Source organism: Phalacrocorax aristotelis, chromosome 1 (genome assembly GCF_949628215.1).
Source record: "Phalacrocorax aristotelis chromosome 1, bGulAri2.1, whole genome shotgun sequence".
NCBI classification, from domain to species: Eukaryota; Metazoa; Chordata; class Aves; order Suliformes; family Phalacrocoracidae; genus Phalacrocorax; species Phalacrocorax aristotelis.
In genome coordinates this window covers 156206782-156229796 of record NC_134276.1, presented here as the reverse complement: position 1 = coordinate 156229796, position 23015 = coordinate 156206782, and the positions used below count along the sequence as shown (strand labels likewise).

The 23015-nt window shown below is 41.7% G+C and overlaps 1 protein-coding gene across 8 annotated transcripts in view; it reads right to left on the bottom strand.

Moving 5' to 3' along the window:
* The window catches only part of TBXAS1 (thromboxane A synthase 1), a 246768-nt gene that overhangs the window by 135418 nt on the left and 88335 nt on the right, over positions 1 to 23015 (bottom strand). For 7 of the 8 annotated variants that reach the window (XM_075074660.1, XM_075074670.1, XM_075074718.1 and 4 more), the window contains one exon: positions 19275 to 19327. In XM_075074660.1, the coding sequence (XP_074930761.1) occupies positions 19275 to 19327 (53 nt within the window). Of the gene's footprint in view, positions 1 to 8384; positions 8498 to 19274; positions 19328 to 23015 lie in introns of those variants that run through there. The other variant, XM_075074709.1, reaches the window with a different exon arrangement.

The window sequence follows — 23015 nt, the reverse complement described above, 5'->3', positions numbered from 1 at the left end:
GGTTAATCTTTTCACAGGGCTTGTCCACACACAAAAGTCCTACCTTTAACTACAGTGATACAGTACCATTCCACTGCTTGACCCAACCCTTTGTAATATTTTCATGTAGGGCATTCAGGATGTAATACATAAGCTCGTGACTCCTGCCCAGCAACAAGAATGTATGAATGTAGTACGGCATCCTCAGAGCGATGCAACTCTTTTCACGTGGGCACCTGTTGTAACACTGACATACCGGTAAAAATAAATTTCATGACCCACGTATGAGTGTAATTTTCAAGTGTAGATGAGACCTCAGTTATTTAAGCTATTCCATGAGGGCAATTTCTACTAAATTTCAGTTTAAACTGCAGCCCTTCAAAAATAGAGAAAAAAAAAAATCCGCATTTTTACACCAGCAGCTCTACTGGAAGGTGAGGCAGGAAAGACCTGGTACCAGTATATCAGCAGCCTGAGGAGAGCTTCCATCAGCAGTTGAAAGGGTGGACAATGAGCCATCTGCCCAGCGGGCTGCCGGTGCAGAAGCGGGCAGCCGGAGGGCCAGGCAAAAAGTTTTTCAGAAGCATTTGACAGAGGGCATGGATTTGCTCCCACAAGTTATGGGAAAGGCAGGCTGCCCTCCAGTGCGTTTCACAAAGGGCTTGCAGATCAAAGGGGTGGTTAAATTACAGAATATTGAAGAAAAAAAGTCAGTCTATATTCGGAGTGTTTTAATAACAGCACCCAACACACTCAGCTGCAGCAGTTTGGTTCGTAAGAGCAGACAAGCACCACTCTTAGGGCAATCAATGAAAGGGACAGAGACTTCCGCCTCATGTCCAGGTTTCACCCAGGATGTTTTGGTCCCCTCGGCAAATTTTTAGTCACTTAGCAAATGCCTCTTTTCTTTTATCAGCAAGAATAAGCAGCAATCCAGCAATCATTTCTGCTGTTTTGTGTGTGCCCCACCATTGCTTTCTGCAGAGGTGTGGCCCAGATGTCTGAACCCCCACCTTGTGCCTGCCATGGCCATGGCCACAGAAGTTACCCCATGGAGGTAAGAGGTATCTGAGAGATGAGCTGCTGGTCCCAACCATGAGCTGAGGTAGGAGCAGTGAGACGAGAGGCAGCTTGGACTGCCTCATCCCTCCTGCAACACCAAGCACACCATCTCCCTTTCCAACATTTGCCAGGGACCTCCCCCCGACCCAGGAATGCAGATTTCTCTTCTCACGCAATGTAGCAGAACGATCAGCTACTTTTAATTTGAAGGACCAATTTAGCATTATCCTTTCTGTTCCCCCAAGATTTCTCTGGACACACTGTATGGTCATCCGATGCCAACAGCATCCCCCACATCCTGAGCCACGGGCGTGCTCTCTGAGCAAAGCTCACAGCAACGTTGCCTTGCTGCACAGGAAAAGATGGAGCACGCACACTGTACATCATGGCAAAAGGCCATATGTTTTTGTGTAACACCCGTGTGGGAAACACCTGCAAACCTCTCACCTTGTTTATAGTGCTGCTGTCAATTCACAGAAGACTTTGATCTCCCTATCTATTAACAGTCCCATGTATTACAAATACATCACATTAATCATAAAACACATATATGCTGTTAGGCAATAAACAAGGCTTTGTTTTCTATGCTGCAGTCTGGTAAAGTACACAAAGATCATCTGGAAATCTAAATGAAAACAGAAAATTTTATCATCCCTATCTTCCTCAGGGAAAAGCAAGAACAAAAAAAACAAAAACAAAAACAAAAGCAAAACAAACAAAAAAAGAAAAAACCCACAACACTAACACAGGAAAAAAGGAGAGGTATGCAAAAACAGAGAAATACAAGGGAAAAGGCTAATTTTCTTAGGAGATAGTTCCTTAAAAAAAAAAAAAAAAAGAAAGAAAAAAGAGTTTCTCAATCACTCTACCTCTTTTGTTTACAGACACCCATTCACTGCAGGCAGAGAAATGCAAAAAAAGAATAGCACACTGCTTAAAGTTTAAAATAGGACTCAAGCCTGGAATTTCTTGCTTAATTATTTCAGAGATCAGCAAATTGATTTGTCTTGAGCACTGTCCCCTTCCAGCTCTTGCAGGCAATTCAGACTCTGTAGGACTAAGTGATAAGTAACATACCGTGAGTCCCGTTATTATTTGGTTTATACTAGCAGCTAGAGGCCTCCAAGGTCCCCGGGCCCTAATTTGGCAAGAGTTACACATAAGTAAGAGGCTTATTCTAGGCCCGTGGAGCCTACAGTTTAAATAATGTGGAGCAACAACCAGTGGAGAAAAAGTTCTCCATTTTCAGCTGAGGGACCGGGGCACAGGCAGGAACACAGGAGCTGGAGGTTGCCAGCAATCACTTTTTTTTTTTTTCACTCCTTGCGGGAACAGAGCTCCTCAGCCACCATTTACACCTGGAAATCCCATGCCAGCTTTCTTCAGGCAGGGGGAAGTCTGCTGGAAAGTTGGGAGCCAACTCCTCTGCCACTTCTCCTGCGTCCCAGGCTGTGACTCTAGCTGGCAGGGTGCCTTCCTGGACTATTTTTATAAAGCACTGACAATCTGAGCGTCTCCAGATTAGAGAACTGAGAAATGCACATTACTGCTTAAGAGGGAGGGGGAAAAAAAAACCCACCACCAAAAAAAAAATACCCCACAACACCCTAGAAACAGGTGAACGTATTGCACATAGAAATGAAGCCCCAGTAGCACTGAGCAGTCTCAGACACAAAGAACAGTTTCGAAGCACAGCTCTACCAACACACACATATGCCTCAGCCAGAGACTAATCCAACCCATTGTGTAAACTCATGAAAAAGAAGACATGGCCACAGTGATTCCTATTTAAGAATAAATTGTTCCTCATTTCCTTTCTCAGTTAACTACGCTTCTTTTCATGTTGTGAAAGCTTTAAAATAAGCACAGAGAACTATTAATTTAATTCCTGACCGTATTCAAAATATCATGTAACAAGGCGCCCAGACACTCATGCACACTTTCTGTGCCACTCTGTATTGCTATGCATCCACCTTTGTCCACATACCCGGGATTAAAAATGCTATCTTCTACGTGCAAGAACCTCTGCGCTATCTCAAACTTGCACCTTGACAAAAGTCCTCTGCTTTCTGACATGCTTAAGGAAGTATCAAAAAAGGAAGAAAATTCCAGGATTATTTATATTCTCCCCACCACTAAAAGCACAGCTATTTTTAAAAGGAGCTCCTCCCTTGTCAGGTGCAGTGAGAGACTCGTGGTACAAAAGTAATATATTTAGGGTTGACAATAAGGAGAGGGAGGGCTGACTGGGGCCACTACAAGGTACAGAGCTGGTAGAGTCTTTCAAGTACCTTACACGAGGGTGCAAACAAGATCTATTTCTGGGCATCTCTAACCCCAGCTGGGGTTTAGCAACTTGAGGGTGCCACACACATTAACTAATCCCTTCCCCCCCTCCAAGTGAGCAATGCAGGAGACGCAGACTCTGCATGGCTGTGTTAATTCATTCATGAAATGAAGTAGATGACATTTACCCACATATAAGGAATGACAGGGATTAAATTAAGCTCACAAAGTGCCATGAAGAGAAAAAAAAACACCTCTGAATTATACAAGCATATTTGGCAATCTACGTCCATTTGTTTTTCTGAGGAAATCTGAGTCCAGATCCAAGCACAAGTACAGAAACTCATGCCCACATTCAGGGGTTCAGAAGAGAAGCAGCAAAGGGCATGGACATGGATAACAGACTTGATTCTTTTCTTGCTCCAGGTGGGCTGCAGGAGAAGCCGGGCACCAGGGCAGCGCAGAGCCCCGGGATCCCAGGCTGGGCTCCTCTGCAGCAGGGGAGCTGCCACTTCCCAAGGCTGGCGGGGGTTATTTTTATCCTGGCAACTGGGCTAAGATGATTGCCACCACCACCGCTCCGTGTGCTTGCATCACACCGCTAGCGCTGATTAGCTACATCAGTATTCGACTTCATTAATGTGAAACGAAAGCTGTAAATAGGGTACTGCTTTCACAGGATGCTACTGGAAATAAGTAGTACTGTGATATTAACAAGAAACCAGTCGCTCCTCCCGCCTGCGTGTGCGGTGCTATTGCTTACTGGGTGACACTGAGAGTGCTCATAGCTCTTTGCCTCGGCAAGATTACCAGGAGAAGGTTTCTAAATCTTTTCCCATGGTGTTTCCCACCAAGCTTGGACTGCATTAGTCTGTGTTTTGTTACCCATGTTTAGACTGTGACATTTTCACCAAAGCTTGTTTTGTCTGCGCTCATTAAGCACAGTATGCCTGACCGACCTCATGTGATGGTGCAGCAGACGTTTCCTGTGGATTTCAGCATATTTCTGTGCCTGGCCTTTCTGTGGGTTTGCGAGACATGGCGTGCGAGCAGTCTCATCTCGGGCTCTTTGCACCTAGTGCACTACCAATGTACTCCTTTGCCATACACCCTGAGAGAAAAACCACCAGGTTACTATTTCCAGAACACTGGATTACTCTTTCTAGGGAAAGCTACCTCTGGGAGACAGCAAACTTTGTGTCTCCAAACTTTACTTGCTACCGTCTACACAGTGTTCATTTGTATGGATTTGTATAAATCTATTATTTACATTCAACAGTGTTACCTATTTTTATCAGTACAGTGGGAAAAGAAAAAAAAAAAAGGCTACAAGATGGCTGAGGAGGATAAGCAGACAATGTTACTTGGGCTAAACAAGGGCAGCCTTTCCTCTATCTTTTTTTCCCACGCAAGGGAGCTGCAGCTAAGCAGCTTCCCTTGACAGACAGGTAAGCAATTTCTGGGAAACAACAGGCAGTATTACCCTGGCAGGGCTACAGCCATTTCGTACAAGATAAATGGATACAGAGCAGCGCACTTGAAGAAGATGAGGGATATGACTATGATGCTACATCAAATAACGTGGCTGAGAGAACACGTAGAAGAGGGGCATGCAGCACAGGGCTGCTTTCTAGCACAGCAAGGGGGACCCATCCAAACAGGTCACCACGAAGCCAGGGAGGATCCTCAGTGTCCCAGAAAAAAAGGAAAGCATCTGCATGTCATGGTGCATGCTCCAAGGAAAATTTGGGGACAGGGGACAAAAAGAGGAGAGCATATGTGTAACCGTATGGAGAAAATGAAACAGAGGAAGGTCGTCAAAGGATTTAAATATAATTTGTGCTACTATGACATCGCAAGATACAGCATGCTATAAAACAGACTATAATAAAACCACAAGTGTAAGAAAGTTGCTAGTTACATGCCCATCACTAAACTTCATATAAGCAAACACACTTCAAGATGACTACAACAAAATCTGTGTGATCTGAATTCTGCTTCTCAAAGCATTTCTGACCATGATAAAATTGAGGTTTGTATTATTTTTCCTCCCTGAGAGCTGACATCAGGGTACAAAGAAAAGCCATCCATAAGTCTGCATTTCTGCAACCTTCATATCATATATACTTTACTTATCATGGCCAGGACTCAAGTGTGACTAAAGTTTTTCACACCTCCGGTTTTGGTTAGCCATTTTAGCCCTGAAGGAAAGAAAAGGCTTTCAGAAAAGACTGAGTATCTCTATCTGCTGAAAAGTCATGTCCTCACACATCTCTTCAAAAGAGGCATTCAGAACAGAGGCATTCAAAATCAGTAGGCTGTTTCTGTTTGTTTTAAATCTGCACTTTATCTTTGATTTCTTCGTAGGCAAGACAGCTCATCTGCCTCCTGTAAATACAATCAGCAGTGGTGGATGATACCATATTTTTTTTTGCATGTCTTTGAAATAAACATATACATAATTTTCTTTCCATCTACTCCTCCTTACTGGCATTTTGATCTTAAATCAATAAGAGAGTTACAGTATATTGCACACCATCCCTTTTTATTCCTTTGCTCTGTTTATGTTAATGCAGATGCATGCATTTCTGAAATAATACTGTCTTAATATTACAATATTTTAATTCCTCAATAATAGGTAGGACTCAATATACTGGGTTTTTTTGCATGATAAAAATAACATGATGAAATGAGTAAGGCAAACTGAGTTTTGTGTAACTACACACGCATACACCTTTTTGCTGAATAAGGAACAAGACACTTTGACTTGGTCATGGCTACCAGCCTGAAGATATCTGAAGTTTAAGCAAATGAAAGCAGGGTTTCACAAGCGGGAAGCAATGGGCAACCCATTCACCTGGTTTGTATGCAATGAAGACACAGATCACAGCCAGCACAGGACAGCTTTACTCAGGCAAAAAAGGTTTGCCAGGCTGGCCACGAGGGGGACGGTCATTGGGACTCACTTTTCTTTCCAGATCTGCCTTAAAAAAATATGTTGAAACAAAGGAAAAAAGGATAGTAACTACCTACTGAGCTCCTGGGAATATATTTTTTTTTTATGCTACAGCATACAAAATGCACACAGGAAAGATTAATTTTTTTTAAATCCTTGCATATCTATGGTAGTGTGTACTTTTTCTATACATCCTTAAGATCTAGACACATACACAAAAAATAATTTAATTTTGTTAATGCATTATTAAATGCACACTAAGCCCAATAAAAGTCATTTCCCAGCGCTTTATGCATTTATCATGAAACCACTCACAGAATTCTTTACAATAAAAATGCTAGCTGTACACATGACCAAACTAAATTATCTAGGGAAATGGCTAATATCTGACCATGTGGAAACATTAGGAAGCAGGGCTTTGTTATAGGACTAGAAGAAAAAAAATAGATGTATTTTCTTACAGAAGAATTGCAATGATAAAAATATTTTTAATAGTAAAATACACTGCAGCTCCAGGAAATTTTCCTGAATCAATTCAATCTGTGTCATGCCGGACTTTAAAAACCCATTAAAAATAACCATGATAAATTTCCTAACCTCTTTCAATGCACCACGCAGAAGACAAAGGAGACTGCAATTCAACAGAGATAGAAAAGAAAAAAGAATAGAAAAACCTGATAGCTTGTGTATCAGCGGTAACATCCGCGCTAACAACAGGCAAACCTGCACCACAAAGGACAAGAGGAGCAGGAGTGATGTGTACAGCTGACAATAGCACTCCAAAGTAATGATTTCCAGGAAAATCTGCTGTTACAAATGGACGACACGCTGCTGAGAAGTAGTTGAGTCACGACTTTCATAACATGGCAAATTGTTTCAGCCTAAAAATGGATGTACTGAAAAACAGGATGTATACAGTTCTGGTAAGGCAACTATGGAGATAACATCCTACAAACAGCTAATAAACTCACCTGGTTTAAATTACTAATCCTTGCTGAAATCCATGCACATTCAGGGACTTTTCCCAATATTTAATGTGCAGTCATAAGTCACAGATCAAGTTTCAAACAGTAATATTAGTAAGAGCACTGCTTAGTTGACCTATTTTCCATTTACCACATTGTACATACTATGAGTTGTAACAAACACACTTTTGTTGCTCCCTTTTTTGGAAGGGGGAGAAAGGGGCAATTGTATAACAAATGGCACATATGCCACCATATCCTGAAACCCAAACGCCTGAGGATGGAAGAGTACATTTAGCCCTCTCTTCTTCCATGGACATACCATTTCACCATGGAGCAGCAGGCCCTGTTCACCCACCTCCTTCTTCTGACAGCCAGCCAGGGCACAGCATATTATACCGGTGCTGACACCCAATTCCCATGTGCACATCGCACACATTTGAGCTCTCTTCACAGCTGCATTAAACAGTTGTCCTGGGCCCACATCTGGCTGCCTGGGAACACGAGTGAGATGTGGACTGGAGAATTTCTCCTCTTCAGCTCGCTCACAGCTTCTTGGCTAAAGACCTCAGGACTCCCATGGACCTGCCTCATTTCTGAGTTGTCTGAATAAATGTTACCGTCCAACAACGCTTTGCTATGTTACTCCCCAAACCCTCTGGATTGCTGGGGTCTGCTGGAGTGGTTTCCTAGAGCCCTTCTCTCCAAATGGTTGAGCATACACGAAACACCAGCAGTTGTACTTTGGGTTTCTGAGAAGAACATTTCTGAACCAAAAATTGCATTTTTAGTCGCTCAAAGTCTATCTAGAAGAAAGGGAAAACAAGTAGATTTGAAAGCAGACCAATGTAAACACTTTGTATTCCTTCTAAACGTACAGGTATAGGGGCAAGATCAAGCAACTTGATCCCCACACAACGACAGAGGTAGAGCACAGATACAACCCACTAAATCTATTCATAACCCCTATAAACAAAGAAAAAAAAATACCCCAAGCACAACTGTAGGATGAACCATCACTGAAGTAAATATATTGATCTATCAAAAATGATTGAAGTCTGACAATAAAAGGGTTATAAATGCTTAGAAGACAGAGGAAGCAAAACCACAAAACCAACCCATTGAAAAACTCCCACCTGCATTCACAGGGAAAAATGGACTGGAACAATGAAACACAATGGCAGTGTCTGTGTGCCTTTGATAGCTGCCCCTCCCAAAAGCTGGAACAATCCTGCTATAAACCAAGCAAATGAAAATGCAAATGCATGAGCAATCGTCTGGGGGATTCAGATGCTTCGTGTCCTGTAGGCAAAGAAGAAAAGGGAAAAATGTAGGAAAGAAAGAGAAGGCACCACTTTTAATATTTGTAATTATTGATCATTCTCTCCTCACCTGGAGCCTTTTTAATCCAGCAGAGACCTTACAGTTAAATATGCAACGTTGCCTGCATGGCAGTTTTAGCCCTGCCAGCAACACCTGCTTGTCCTCTGACCTCAGTGCAAACCGCTGCCTCGACTCCTCCGGCAGGAGGTGGCAGGCAGGGACAGCCTGTGGATTTTGTGGGTGCCAGCCAGAGCAAATCATGTAAACAGCTGCCTGCAGAAATCCAATATTCAAAATGGCAAGCTCAAGAGAGGCATGGGATGGGGAATTAGGCTGAATGCAACGCAGAGAGAACTCCTGTGAGTAGGTATAAACACAGTGGTGTACCAAAGGGGTATCAGGGTCTACTTGAAGGCTTACAAATATTTTGCTAAGGAAATGAACATGAGGAAAATTACAATAGTTTTACAAACTTGATTCTGTTCTTCACTGTTGATGAAAATCCAATTGCATTAGTTATTGGGCAAAAGCAAATAAAATGCCACTGATGGGAAAAAAGTTGGGTATGTAGTAAGAATAAATTTAGGTACTTCAAGTATTAATCTTCCTGTTTTGCAGTATACTTCTCTGCCTCAAAAAATCAGAATTTAAATTATTGTAATAGAAAATAATTTAATATTTAATGGCTTATGCCTTTCCACGTGACATTTTGTTACCATCTGACCTATTTTAACATTTACCTCTGTGCTGCACTTGTAGACCTACTTTCTCTTTCTCCTTCCCCATGCATAGCTTATATCCTACTGGGCCAAATGGGCAGCCACTGGACATACAAAATTGTTAGGCTGCTTTGGTAATATTTTACTATGGCCCTTCACACAGAGCATTTCATAAGATGTTCCATGTGATAAAAGGTCCCAAAGAAGCAAGATCCTCTCATAATGTCACTTTGAAAGACTCCGCAGCAATTCCCAGTGTCCTTGCCAAGGTCCTTTTTCAATAAAATAGATTCCAACATTGACAGAAAAGCTTGGATTATTGCTGAGTGATAAAATGTCTACTGCTAGCCCTTACAGAGCCAGAACATTGCTCCCAACTCACTCCTTTTTCTGTAAACTACTTTAAGACGTCTGGATGCATCTTAAAATTTGCTGTACAAAACCTAATTTTATTCAATAGGCACCATCATCCAAAAATCGAAGTTATATAACATGAGACACCTAAAAACATTGGGTCAAGATCCTCAAATAGTCATGGCTCTATGCCTTTAATGGAGCTACAGTGAAGTAAACAACAGCTTGAAGGTCCAGACCACTATTTTCAGGCTTGTTTACATGGGGGAGAGAGGAGATTCTGTGAAAAGACATGATTTGAATCTTAATAAAGTTAGACTAGAAAAAACCTCCTATGGGAGCACACCCCTGTAGATACAATAATTGCTGGGGGAGATGGTCAGTTTTTTGCCTGATGTAGTTTGTGTCGTTCCAGAACTGCTGTGTCTGTGCATGGGAGGTTTTTTGACATTACTATAGCCGTTTAATTATACCAGTACAATTTTATCAGTCTGACTAAAATAAATCTTCCTTTAAGACAAACCTTCAGGTTTAGCCACCAAATTTAATGACAGAAAGAAAGATTCACAATCCCCAGGGTAATGGTGGCTCAGCTCATTCCATGCTCCCCAAGCTAGAAAAAAAAAAAGCAGCATAGAATAACAGCTGAAAACAACTTCTTCCTCTGCAGTGGGGTATACTTTTGCCTATTGCCTGATGAAATCAAACCCAGTTCACTACCAGCAGAAGGCCTGACATAAAGCAGACTCTCCAGGGAAAGAGAGGTAGTCAAACAGAGAAAAAGGGTAATTTGAAGATGGTGCCAAACCAACAAAGGAAAAGGAGATATTTTGTTCCCCTTACTACTAATAAAACATAGTAGACCAAAATTGATCCCCAGACTAATAAGGTAGAGGAAATACTAAAACCTATATAAGACAAAACAATAAAAAAGTAATGAAGAGATTTATGGAAGTACATAAAAACCTTGGAATGACGTAAAAATTGTCAGGTCATGTTAGTGTTTTCAGCTCAACATGGATAAGAAAAACAGGGAGGAATAAAAATTAGAGCATGGAAGAAAGAAAGCGTAGGGCTAAAGAGGGAAAAACATCACAGCAAGAAGCATGAATACAAAGCCCACAAGACAAGGTTTTCAACATGAAAAGAAAAAGCAGAACAAACCCCAGAGCCAAAGTGGTGGCACCACCGCAGGACAAAAGGCAGCAATTGATGGGAAGCACCTCTGTAGATTGCTGGCAAAGTGTGGTCATCCTCAAAGAGGAAGATATGACTACTCCTAAGAAACTAAATAAGAGCCATCCCAATCCATTCCTGTGCAACACTTTGATGTCCTAAGGGGCAGAAGCCCCACAAGGTCTTGTCTAAGGACTCCCCCAGCATGGGGAGAGAGGGCCTAAACAGCATCTGCATCCTGGAGCTCTTAGCAGGTGGCATGAGGAGAGGACAGAGCTATGGATGCTCCAGCCTGTGCTAGGGCTCAACAGAGAAAGGGGACATGCAACAGGCTGCTGATTTGCAGTTTCTTCTCTGCAACCTTCCTCTCCAGCCCCCAGTAGGGGGTATGTGGGGGAAATCCCTTTTGCTTGATGCTGCTCATGGCACACAAGAAAGCAGTCACAAGCTGCTTTTGGATTTCTTCGGGCTGCCACAAAGAAGGGTGAACTGGCAGCAGGGAGTCACCTGGAGAGGCAGTAACCTGACTCTCCTGTGAAGCACTGGGCAACCAAGGAGGGTAGGAGAAGCTCCTGAGTTGCAGCATTAGTTTAAAGCTGATCTGCTTCAAAGGCTGCCAAGAAAGGGAAGGGGACACATGCACACATGTTGGGAGGAATGACACATTTTCCTCCCTCTGTGTAGAGTGGGGGGAAATGATTCAGGAACTTCATTTTACAATTACCATGCATGGCACTGGGAACACCAGTGCATAATCACATACATAGCGGATGAAGCCAGAGACCATTAATAGCTACTGAACATTACGTACTGTATGTATCCACTTCAGGTATGCATCAATACTTCTGGATGCTGTCGGAAATTCTAATGAAAGCATTTAATATGCACAGCAAAATCTACAATACTGCTGTTTTCCCATACTTTCTAGTAGGATTGGTATACTGAAATAATTAATACCTCCGATTTTTCAGCCTTTTAAAAGCTCTCAGCCTGCTTCTTCCCAAATGGTGGAAAGGGGGAAAAAAATTACAAGGTGGACTTTACAGACTGTTAAGACAATTAATAAATGCAGGCTCTGGTAGATGGTGAAGAGGGTAGATCAAGGTGAAATTAAGTCTAGGAAACTAGATTTTATAACTGTGGTGTTCACTCAGAATATTTCCTCCCCCTGCCTTGAATTAGGATGACAGTCTGGTATGCAGGTGCTGATGATGATGGTGTTACATGACAAGAAGAGGCAATCTGTTTAACAGTCCCACCCCAAGCCCTTTAAAATTATTATTTTAAGTATTAATTAGCTAAGAAGCAGGCAGTACAGATCAAAGATCACCTGTGCTGTATATTAGGTGTAAAACACTCCTCAGGCAGCATGTTTTCAAAAGAAGCATCAGTTTTCAAATAATCTTAACCTGGAGCTCACAAGGACTATGCTTTAACAGCGAAGTGCAGCACTACTTATGTGCAAGGGAACAGGGGAACGAAGAAACATCTGCCCGGGAGCAAATGGAGGTGGAACCTCCTCCTAGCCAAAGCTGCTACCTGCACGTGCAGAAGCGGTCCAACATTTAATCAGGTTCCTCAAATGCTAAGGTATGGTACAAGGGCCTGCTCTCTGCTTCTTCAATCAATCTTAGGAGCTGACACAGTTCTGGCCTTTCTGTGTCCAGCCAACGCCATCTCAGTGGAGCCGTACCAGGGGATTTCCCCTCTATACAAGCACTAATTTGCTGAAGCTATGACCACAGCAGTTTGCACATGCCGTGAGTACAGAAACATGCATCAGGAACATCAAATCATAGAATCGTTTAGGTTGGAAAAGACCCATAAGATCATCGAGTCCAGGTGACAGGCACTGTCTTTTACTGCCTTGCCAAGAGCATATAAAATGTCGTCTGTCTCATTTGGTTGGATTTCATGCTCACTTTCCAGAGGTGTAAAAGATTACATCAGATCTTTGACTTACGTTGGCTTGAACAGCTGCAGTAGAATCATGGAGCAGTCATGGATGGAAGAAACTTGGAAAAAGTGCAGCAGTGAGCACACGCCTGCAGGTCAGCCACGCCAGGGCAATGTCTGGCGTCTCAGAGAAGAGACAGAGAGCTTTGCACACAGACGAGTTTACCGGTTGCATCAAACATTTCCATCCCAATGGCTTTGCCTGTGCTGAGGGCTGGGACTGGGACATTTCAGTGGGCCTTTAAGTCTCTGTCTGTGAATACCTAGAACACAAGTGTCGCTGGACCTGACTGGGACAGCAAGAGGCTACAGTAACTAATCAACAGCCCTCACAGAGTAGACAAGCTCAAGTTGCATTGCTCTTATGGGAGGTCATAGTCCACACAAGATTTGTCCACGGCTACGAAGAGCTCATTAATGAATACCTTCAACATTACTAGTACGCTAAGCATCAATTTCCAGTGTTCCGAAGACCTAAGTACATTTGAAACGTGCCAGAATTAAACTAGTCAACTAATTTACCATAAATTCTGCCTATAAACTGCATCCCACAGGTCCCTGTATGCAGAATGTAAAATGCTCCATAACGATCAGGCAGCCCACAAGAACTATTACCACTCCAATTCTAAAAACAGTGTGGTATGCCACTTTTTGGGTAAATCTTCAGGCATCAGTCCCATAAAAGGCTATGTTTTTAAGACCAATTAGCTCTAGAGAGAAGGAAGTAAACTGGTGGTGATATACCCATAAGTAACTCACAGGACTTGTTCCAGCAGCTTGATTTAACCACTGGAACTAACAATAACCAATACTGAAGTATGGTTAAGTGCAGGGAGTCAGATGGAAATGTAGCATTGCACCATGACACTACATTTCTGCCAGGAATATTGTTGGGTTTCAGTTCTTTTTTAAAAGACAACTTTCAAAAAAACAGGTTACTATTAACAAATTCTGAAAGTGTTAATTAAAAAAAAAAAAAAAAGAAAGAAGGGGTCTGAAAGTATAATTTAAGAATGTTAAGATTCTCCTATTGTTCAGTCAATTTTTGAGATAATTCTTTCCATTTCGGAGAGAATGGCTAGCACCTTACACCAAGGAGCAATAAAATTGCCTACATGCAAAATGCTGTCAAAAGAGAGAGTGGGGAGTGGGAAGACATATTTTTCTCCCCATTAACTTCTTTCAGCTACAATAAACTTAGGTGTTTATGTGTACCAACAGCAGTAAAAATATTTTTCAGGCACAAATGCAATTGTTTCTTTTATGGCCCTGATTCAGCAAGGTAGATAAACTTCTGCCTAACCTGAAGCATGTTGAGCAATACTATTGACTTTAATGGAATTACTCATGTGCTCTAAGTTAGGCACATGTTTAAGGGTTCTGCTGTACTCTACCCACAGTTTGCAGGTATTTGAAGGAAGAAGAGAACTCATTCACAATAGCAATTCTGGGGCTGATCATCCATCCTATAGAGTCAAAGGACCTTATCACAACACATAAATGAAAAAACACAGTGAGAAGATAAAAATCTTGATGGAATATGAAAGACTTGATGCTGGTCAAAACAATATATTGCTTTTTAGGAAAACAAAAATCAAGGCTAGTGAGGCTACCAAAAATCTTTATCAGGTTAAATGTGAAACAGAAGTTATGAAGAGCTATAAATCAGAAATAGGGAGCCTGTTTTTTCTTTCCTCACCTCCAAGTATGTTTTTCTCTAGTTGAAACATGAAAAGTAAATTGTTTAAAATATCAAAATAAAGGAAGGACCACAGGAGAGGTAGTAAGTCCATTAGACCCCCAGTACAAAAGAGGAAATCAAACAGGATAAGATTGTTTCATAAAACTAAATTATTTCTTTACATGAGCCTTCAGAGACAGAGATGAGAATATCTGTCCTGGGATTGCTCTTTCCACATAAAGCAGAATAAAGCTAGAAACAGAGAGGTTAAAAAAAAAAAAAAAAGCTTGCAAAATTAAAATGGCAATAAGACACTGTTTCTTCAAGTAAATTAACCGCATGATGAAGACATCAGCTGTTCCCTGCAGGAGGAGATCCTACCCCTATCCACCTTAGGTTTGCCCTGAGGTGTTTGAGGAGGGCAGAAGGAAGGACAGGGCTTTGAGAAAAGTTCTAGATGCCCAGATCCAGAGAAACGCATGTCCCTCTTCTGTCCACAAAAGGGGAAAGCCCCAAACCTCCACAGTGACTAACCAATGAGTCTCAGCCCTGATGCAGAAGCCAGGAGCAGCGGTGAGAAAAGCCTGCTTGTTGTCCACAACTGTTTGATTACGGACATATCTACAGAAATGCTAAATAGTGCCATCTGCAGTGACTTTTTTGGGGAGAGGAGAAGTGAAGCGTTAAGACAGAACCAACTCTGGCTGCATAGACTTCTGAAAAGCTGTCAGCTGCCAGCATAGCTTACAATCACAACTCACCCCTGGACGCATTTCAAGTCAGCGACTGGCTCCATGATCCATCCTAATCCTTTAAACCACCCCATCTTGGTTCCAATAATGACTTATTAGGAAATAATTTAAGGACTATTAGGAAGTCGTTAAGGAAAAAAAACCCACCACCCACAGATCAGACATTGAGTAATCCCATAGACACCTTAAGAAAAAATTGCGTTCCAAGTTGCTTTCTGCGTATTACTTAAAAACGAGTTGAAGTAGCCCACTGCAAAACAAGATACTCTTACATGGAAATGGAACTCCATTCACATCTGTGTTTCACAAGATGCTTCAGGGGTGCCTGCACCTTGACGTGCATTCTGTGGTACTGTGCTGATCCTGGTACGCTTATGCTGGAGCCCAGCAGAGGCTCAGCACGGGTAGACGCAGTTTGCTGCTGGTGGTTTTACTAGGGACTGAGAATGGTTTACAACTGGATCTTGTCAGAAATATTCTTATTAATTCCTCCCCCCATTAGAAAATGTAGATTTTGAGCTTGCTGCCTCCCTTTGCCAGTTCACAGCCTGACAACCCTGAGCTCAAACACCCTGACTGTCCACTGCTTCCTAGAGGTGGTTTAATCCAAAGTCCATCCTCTTGCTACTCCTAGACTCATCAGTCAGTCTCTGCCTTACTTTGTTCTTGTCCTCTTTAGCACGTATTCTACTACATAGCTATTCAGACTTCTCACCGCAGGTTGAAGTTGAGAGTTCAACTGAAGGAAGAGTGAAAATAGGGTTTGGCCTGCTGCAAGCTGTTTCAGATCCAGAAGAACATGAAGAAAGAGTGTCACGCTACAAATTGCACTGAATTTCAATCTTCTGTTCCTACTCTTTGATTACACGCAATAAGGTCTATGTTATGAACTCTTACACTCTCACCCACATCCAAATGCATTGCTACAGTTGAAGGCAGAAAAGGTTCATTCATTCCAGAGGCCATCACCTGCCCGCTTGGGTCTGTATCGTATTTTCTGTTCCTTCCCTGGTAGCGTTGTTGGGCCAAGAATATATTACTTATTTTGGCACTATTCTCTAACTCCAAATCAGCCATACATGCTTACAGTGCTGTAAAGCCATAATGACACAATTGCAGTAGAGTGGTCAAATGCATAAGAAGTGTGTATATGAAGCAAAATTTACTCACTGCCTCTACAGCTCTGCTCATGTTGTAGCTGTTGTTTTACTGATTCCATAAAGTATACTCTCCTCCTTTATTTCTCCTCTTCAACCCAGAAGCTTGTTGTTTCTCTGTCTGCTCTTACCACCTATTTCCTATATTCCTATTTCAGTAGCCATAACCTACAATCTAAATGGAAAAAACTGGATATGATAGGGGTGAAAATAAAGTATCAAAACATCCAAATTCATCCAAAAAATGAGTGACTAATTTCCACAGAAATCAGGATTATTTTCCCGCAAAAAACTTATCATAAAAAGGAGACTATTCAGGACAAATCTTAACATATACCAGTACATTGCTTTCCAAATAGTATATTTTTCACTTTTAATTTGTGTTATGGAGAACCAGCATGCATATTTTAGAGGAGGTATTTTTTACAGAAGGTAGTCCAGACTATACCTGAACCAAAGACTACCTCCCTGTTGCACGATGTCTTCAGAAGTCACGTCAGTGGCTGGGATTCCCCCATTGAACAGAAATGCTCCAACTCTGCTTTTGCACCAGAGCTGCTTGTTTCTGCCTTGGCCTCCATCTTGGGCCATCTCTGTATGAAAACAGACAGTTTTCACAGCACACACTCACAACTGAAGACTATTTGCATTGTCTCTCTCTATAAAAGAGTAATACCATCACCTCTCCTTTGGATCCACACACAGGAGCGAAGAAGAAAAAAAAATGCTTTTGTGACCTACAAAAGCCTTACTTGAAATAATTCTCTACGACTTGAGGCCTTTTGGAATGGAAGGGATATATTGTTTTGACTTGATTAAAGCTGAAAAGTTGATTTGACATCCTGTTGTCAAGGAAACCAATTCACACACAAAAGAAAACAGTTGTGATGGTATCATTCAGACTATTCAAGTGACCTTAAAAAGAAAAAAAAAGGCTTCAGTTCCAAAGATTTGTATTCAACTCACTTCACCACTGTAGAAATAAAGATCATTGCTCTTTATGCTTATTGGAAAGCAGTTTTCAATCTGGAAAAAGCAAAATGCCACATCTTCTTCCAACTGCCAGATCCAATACTTTACTGGGACCATACACATAAACGCACCTACCATTTATTGCCTATTTCAAAGAACCATAGAAAGAATCACACGGAAGATGTACAGGGAAGGAGAAGGAATTTCTTTAGTTGACAGGACTGTGATAAATACCCCCTGACACATACAGCACCTATTGAACAGCAGCTCGCGAGCCAGGTTTTAAAAAAATCCTCCTTCAACTACAAATAAAGCTTACCTCAAGCACAGCAATGTTTGAGCCCAGCTTTGTTTTCCTGGGAGATATCAAAAAGCAGCATTTTTTTCTTTGCCAGCCTCCTAGGTCCCTCACTAATTGAGTTCTTCATGCATGTGATAAATGGGATGTAGTTATGCTCGATTTGCTCGCTTCTACCTACAGGATCCCAAAAAGGCAGAACTGTCCTGGCTGACCACTACCACCATCATCCAGCTTTGCAGCCCGTGCAGGTCTCACAGAGGTTTCATTCCCTAACAGCTGTGAGTAGACTGGAAAAAATGAAACTTTCTATCTATCTGCTTGCATACTGTAATTATACATCTCTTTCCCCGATGACATAGCCTCTGCCTGGCCGAGCGAGCAGACAAGACGGCTAAACAGCAACTTGTCTCAAATTCAGCTTAGAAAAAAATAGGCATGATATTAATAAGGAGGGAAATACACTGAGGAATGAATGCCAGTGTTCTTACATTATTGACATTTAAGGGCATCACACCAAAGGTCATGGAGATAATAAGCCTCAGTCATTTTCCATTTGTTACACAACATACAAATTGCCACAGTGTTAATGAATATCTTTCTCCATACCTGGCCAGCCAAGACACTATATCATTTCCTCTTAGACAAGTACCTAACCCTTGGAATTCATTATTTCCATCACTTCTTGCAGCACTTTGTCCTTAGGGCTGAGCATAAATGCCACAAGGCGGCTGTGACTGGAGCATCAAATGCTTCATATGGCTGAGCCTGACTTCTTTTTGATACAGCTTTTTTGCTGGGAGAGCATAAAAAGCATATTTATATCATTTACGATCAAATATGCATGCACACACACATTCATATATGCTCTGTTACAAGTATCTTAAACCCCTTGCAGAACACAGGAAAAAAATTTGACGTCTGTACTTTGTGGATATTGCTTGATACTTATATATTGAAATAATAGTTATGCTAAAAACACCAACTGACCACAACAATAGAAGCTACCATGAAATAACTGCATTTCCACTTAAAATGATGACAACTGGAAAGTAGTTCTTGGAACAGAAATGACATTCACAGAAATGTGGAAGGGCTTGTGTGAAGGGATATACTGCTTAAGCCCTCTTTTCTCCTAATGAACTAAGCACAGCTGAGCTATAGAGAGAGGGGGATGCCTCATTTCTAATGTGTACTTCATTGTATTTTAAGTTTAGGAATTTTGCATAAATATAGATAGCAACAGCTGAACCAAATTCATACTATTTCATAAACTGAGGTTTTTTTAAGATGATAAATTATTATTTCCACCGTTCACCATAAGTATAAAGAATATGCAGATGAAAAGAGAATATTGAAGGCTGGTAGCTTTGTACAGTTCTGAAAAAGACTAAACTTTATGTGCATAATTAAAATTAGAAATGGAAGAATGAAGTCCAACACCAAATGCTGAACTAAAATAAGCCAACGTTACTTTCTGCATGTAATCAAACAACCTCCACCTCTGTCCCCCAGACTGAAACACTGCACTCTGCATTTTGATGAACACCTTATCGTGGCACTTCCTCCTCTCCCACCTAACAAACCCGAACAGCAAGAGCCAGAAAAGAAGAAAGCTGATGGTACCGCTAAGCTTACCCACAAACAGGTCCGTACTCCGTTATGAGTTTTGTGTGGTTTTCCCAAAAACCCTGGATAAAAGAAAAATAACACCATATTTTAGAACAGTACTTAACAGAAACTGTATTACACAGTGTTGCTAACACTCTCACCAAAGCTTTGAACCTCAGCTAGGAGAACCATGGTATTAACTCATAACCTCATCTTTCTCTCATTGTCCAGCTGGGACAGCAGAGTCTAGAAATTATGACCAAAAAAAAATCCCAGCCCCAAGAAACAGCTGGAAAGCCATGAAACATGTTTTCATCACTCACATGTTTCAACACTCCAAAAATTTGTTACCATTTCATAATTTTAAAAAAAAAAAAAAAAAACCAAAACTAATTTCATGATTGGGGTCCTGACTGATAATTTCTTTTCTGATGTGTGTGGATGGAAAAACTGACAGAGAAATTAGTAACAGAATACATATATGACTTACTGTACACAACAGAAACACAGGGAACGTGGAAAGGTTGCCTTGTTTTGGCTTTAGTTATATTCTTAAAAAAAAACCAGACCTGCCAAGTCGGAGTTTAGCATGAGGCGGTCACCTGGGACACCTCTGCAGAATAGTAAGCAGATTTATTTTAACAAACTTTTAGAATTTTTACTGTGTTTCATTTTCATAATTGATGAAAATTGGTATCCATTTATCTAAATAAACCTGCCACTATACTAAACTGTTAGTGTCCTAAATGAATTCAAATTGATTAATCTGAAAGAAGGTGCGCAAAAAGGTATCCCCAAAAGCAAATATATATATTAAAAAAAGTCTGTTTTAACAAAACTGTGATATTTGAGAGTCATACTGCATTGTGTTTGCAACTTGTCTATGGAAAAATAACACATTTGAGTACATTAATCTGCATTTATATTAATCCAAGAAAGACGATTGTGATCTATCTTCATTCTTCAGAGAAAATTCACTAACACAGTAGAATACTTATGCCTCATATTGAATCTTTCTTATTTTTTATGTCATAACACAGAATATTAGCTAGAACAATATGAACTCTTGTAAATACATTAACCACAGACATAAACAGACAAGACCATGTAATGTGTGTATGCTTTGGGAGCATTTTACCACACTAAACAAAAGAAAATTTAGTAATCAAAAGTAGTTACCCTACTTATCACCCAAATTAGCAAAGCACTTGCCACCACCTACAGTCCTCCTATTACAGAGCCCTTCAATTGTTTTTAATTCTTAATACAGTTGTGCCTTTTTTTTTTTTTTTAATCCTGGACTTGCAATATGTTTATTCTACAGGACAATATGTCTCCAGTTAAGGCAAGAACTTTAGGTTTTCCTTATAAAGCACTGGATGGTGTATAAGAAAACACACTAAAGATAAAATTGTGAAAGAGGTGGTTCAGATGATTGCCTGAAAAAAGTATATATTCTCACCTGAAAAATACTTTACTACTAAGGTAAGCAGAAAAGCCTTATCCATTAGCACACAGAAACTGAGGTGGTCAAAACCTTTGTGATACCACAAATACACACAGCTAACTCAAAAAGGCTTTTATCTGCAGACACCGAGGGAGGGGAAAAGGTACACACGCATTCACGCCGACCTGCATTTTAGAATAGAGACACTTCAGCAGTAGCGGGATTTCAGCCTGCAATTGCTATGATTTCAGCATTACAAAGGTTGCCTACTGCCTTCCCCCGCTGATACAAGGCGAAATCCTGGGGCCAAATTCCCCCCAGTGCTATTCTCCAGGCAGACATCTAAGACTCTGTAAAGCAGGCTCAGCTCATCGGAGCACTCTGACCACTTTGCCTGGGAGGGTGACTCCAACCTGCATAAACACAGCTGACATTTACAGCCATGCTGAAACACCAGCGTGAAACAGGGCACTGCTCGAGGTTACCAGGCAGAGTCAAACACAGGGTGCAAAGCACTGCTGAATCACAACGGTATCGGTTGCACGGGGTAGGAGGGTCTTCCAGTCTTGTGAGATGATGCCAAATCAGGACTGCCTTCCAGCCCACTTTCTTCCTAGCCTAAGCTTTCAGTGAGGACATCCCAAACTACAGCCTGAACCTTGACTGCTAAGTTTTGCTTTGGATTGCAAGCACGCACAGAGGTATTGCACTTGCTGTATCCACCAGCTGCATTCCAGGGAGCCAGCAGGATATTAACATTTACAAGAAGCCTAGCCTTTAAATGATTCAGTGAAAAAGCCTTCCAGAAAGTCAGCTTCTTGGAAGCGCTGCTCCTGGCTCACTACAGTAGAGGGGTCAGGCAGAACACATTTCAAATGAGGCCTGTTAACCAATAACTGGTTTTCCACCTCCAGGTCTCCTAAATGATTGCACTGGCTTAAAATTAACCACACTTAGTTTCTCTTCCCAGTGTGAGAACTACAAGCCTGCAGGATAAGGGGAGAGAAGGAGCTGAAAAGTATCTAGGAGAGATTGTGTGAAAGCATCCTCAGGAGTAAAAAAAAAGCACTCGTTCTCTACACTCCGGGACACTTTCTCACATCCTGCACCACCGCACACACATACACACCACTGTCTGCCTCTGCTATCCACCCCCAGGACCTGCTGCTATCCAACATGCCCTTCACAGGTATGGTGAGCACCTGGGAGCAGGTCTCGGTGGGCTGCCTGGGAAAGATGAGCAAACAGCACATGCAGAGCCCTCCAAGGCTGCAGTGGCCTGAGCACAGGAAAGGCACAGGGAATGTGTGTACGCATCCCTTACAAGCCAAGGCACACCCTTCAGCTGAAGGAAGCCAAGGTTGCACAAAGGCACTCGTGTTTCTTCTCAGTAGCCACGAGGAAGGCCAATGAACCTGTGATGGTCTCAGTACATAGTGAGGGGATATGCCACATCCACATAGCTCTGCTAGTTTTGCAGCATCATCCCTGAACACAGCTTCCAGTAGACAGGTACCTTGAAAACATCATCCTCCTCCTATGAGTCACGTTGGAAGCACAGCAAGCCTCATAAGTGTGTCTGGTAACTTATTTACACTAGCTGAGGTCGATCTGCTCCAAGGCTCATTATTGCAGGTTTGTCCAGGTTTATAATTGCAATTGTACTTCGTACTCACAGGATAACTAAGCACCTTCCCACCAGCAGAAACTGTTTTACGAGAAAATGGAGGTAAAGACCCCTCTTTAACTCAAGATCACCCAGTGGGTAAACACAAGGAGAGGCAGCGAACTCAGAAATGGTGCCTGCTGACACATACCCAGTGGCTTAAGCAGCCATAATACAGGAGCTGTAATGAAGCAATATGGGGGTTAAGAAGGGGATGATCGAAGAAGAATGGAAACGTATGTATTCTGATTTTTTAAGACAACCGAAAAGCAAAACAACGCACGGTGTCACGAGATGACACCATGTGCATCAGGAGGAACCGTAGCACATTAAACAGTCACTCATAATGATGAAGCGTAAAAGCATAGTCAGTAATGCTGTTCCAAGTCAAAAAAATCACATAGCTTCTTTGTTTAGAAGCTGTGGAATATGAATTGTCATCAGCAGTAACTCAGAAAAGGGTTGGGGCAGGGGGGGACTTGCTGTGTGTGGCCCCTACAGTGAGGTACCAGCCTGACGACAGCCCATTATCAGACAAGATAATGCAGCAGTATGAAAAGCTTCTTTCCCTGAAGAAAGCATATTTTACAGCATCTGGTACACCATGGAAACAGCAGCTCAAGTGGGCTGACTGCTGCACACCCAGAAGGCTTCT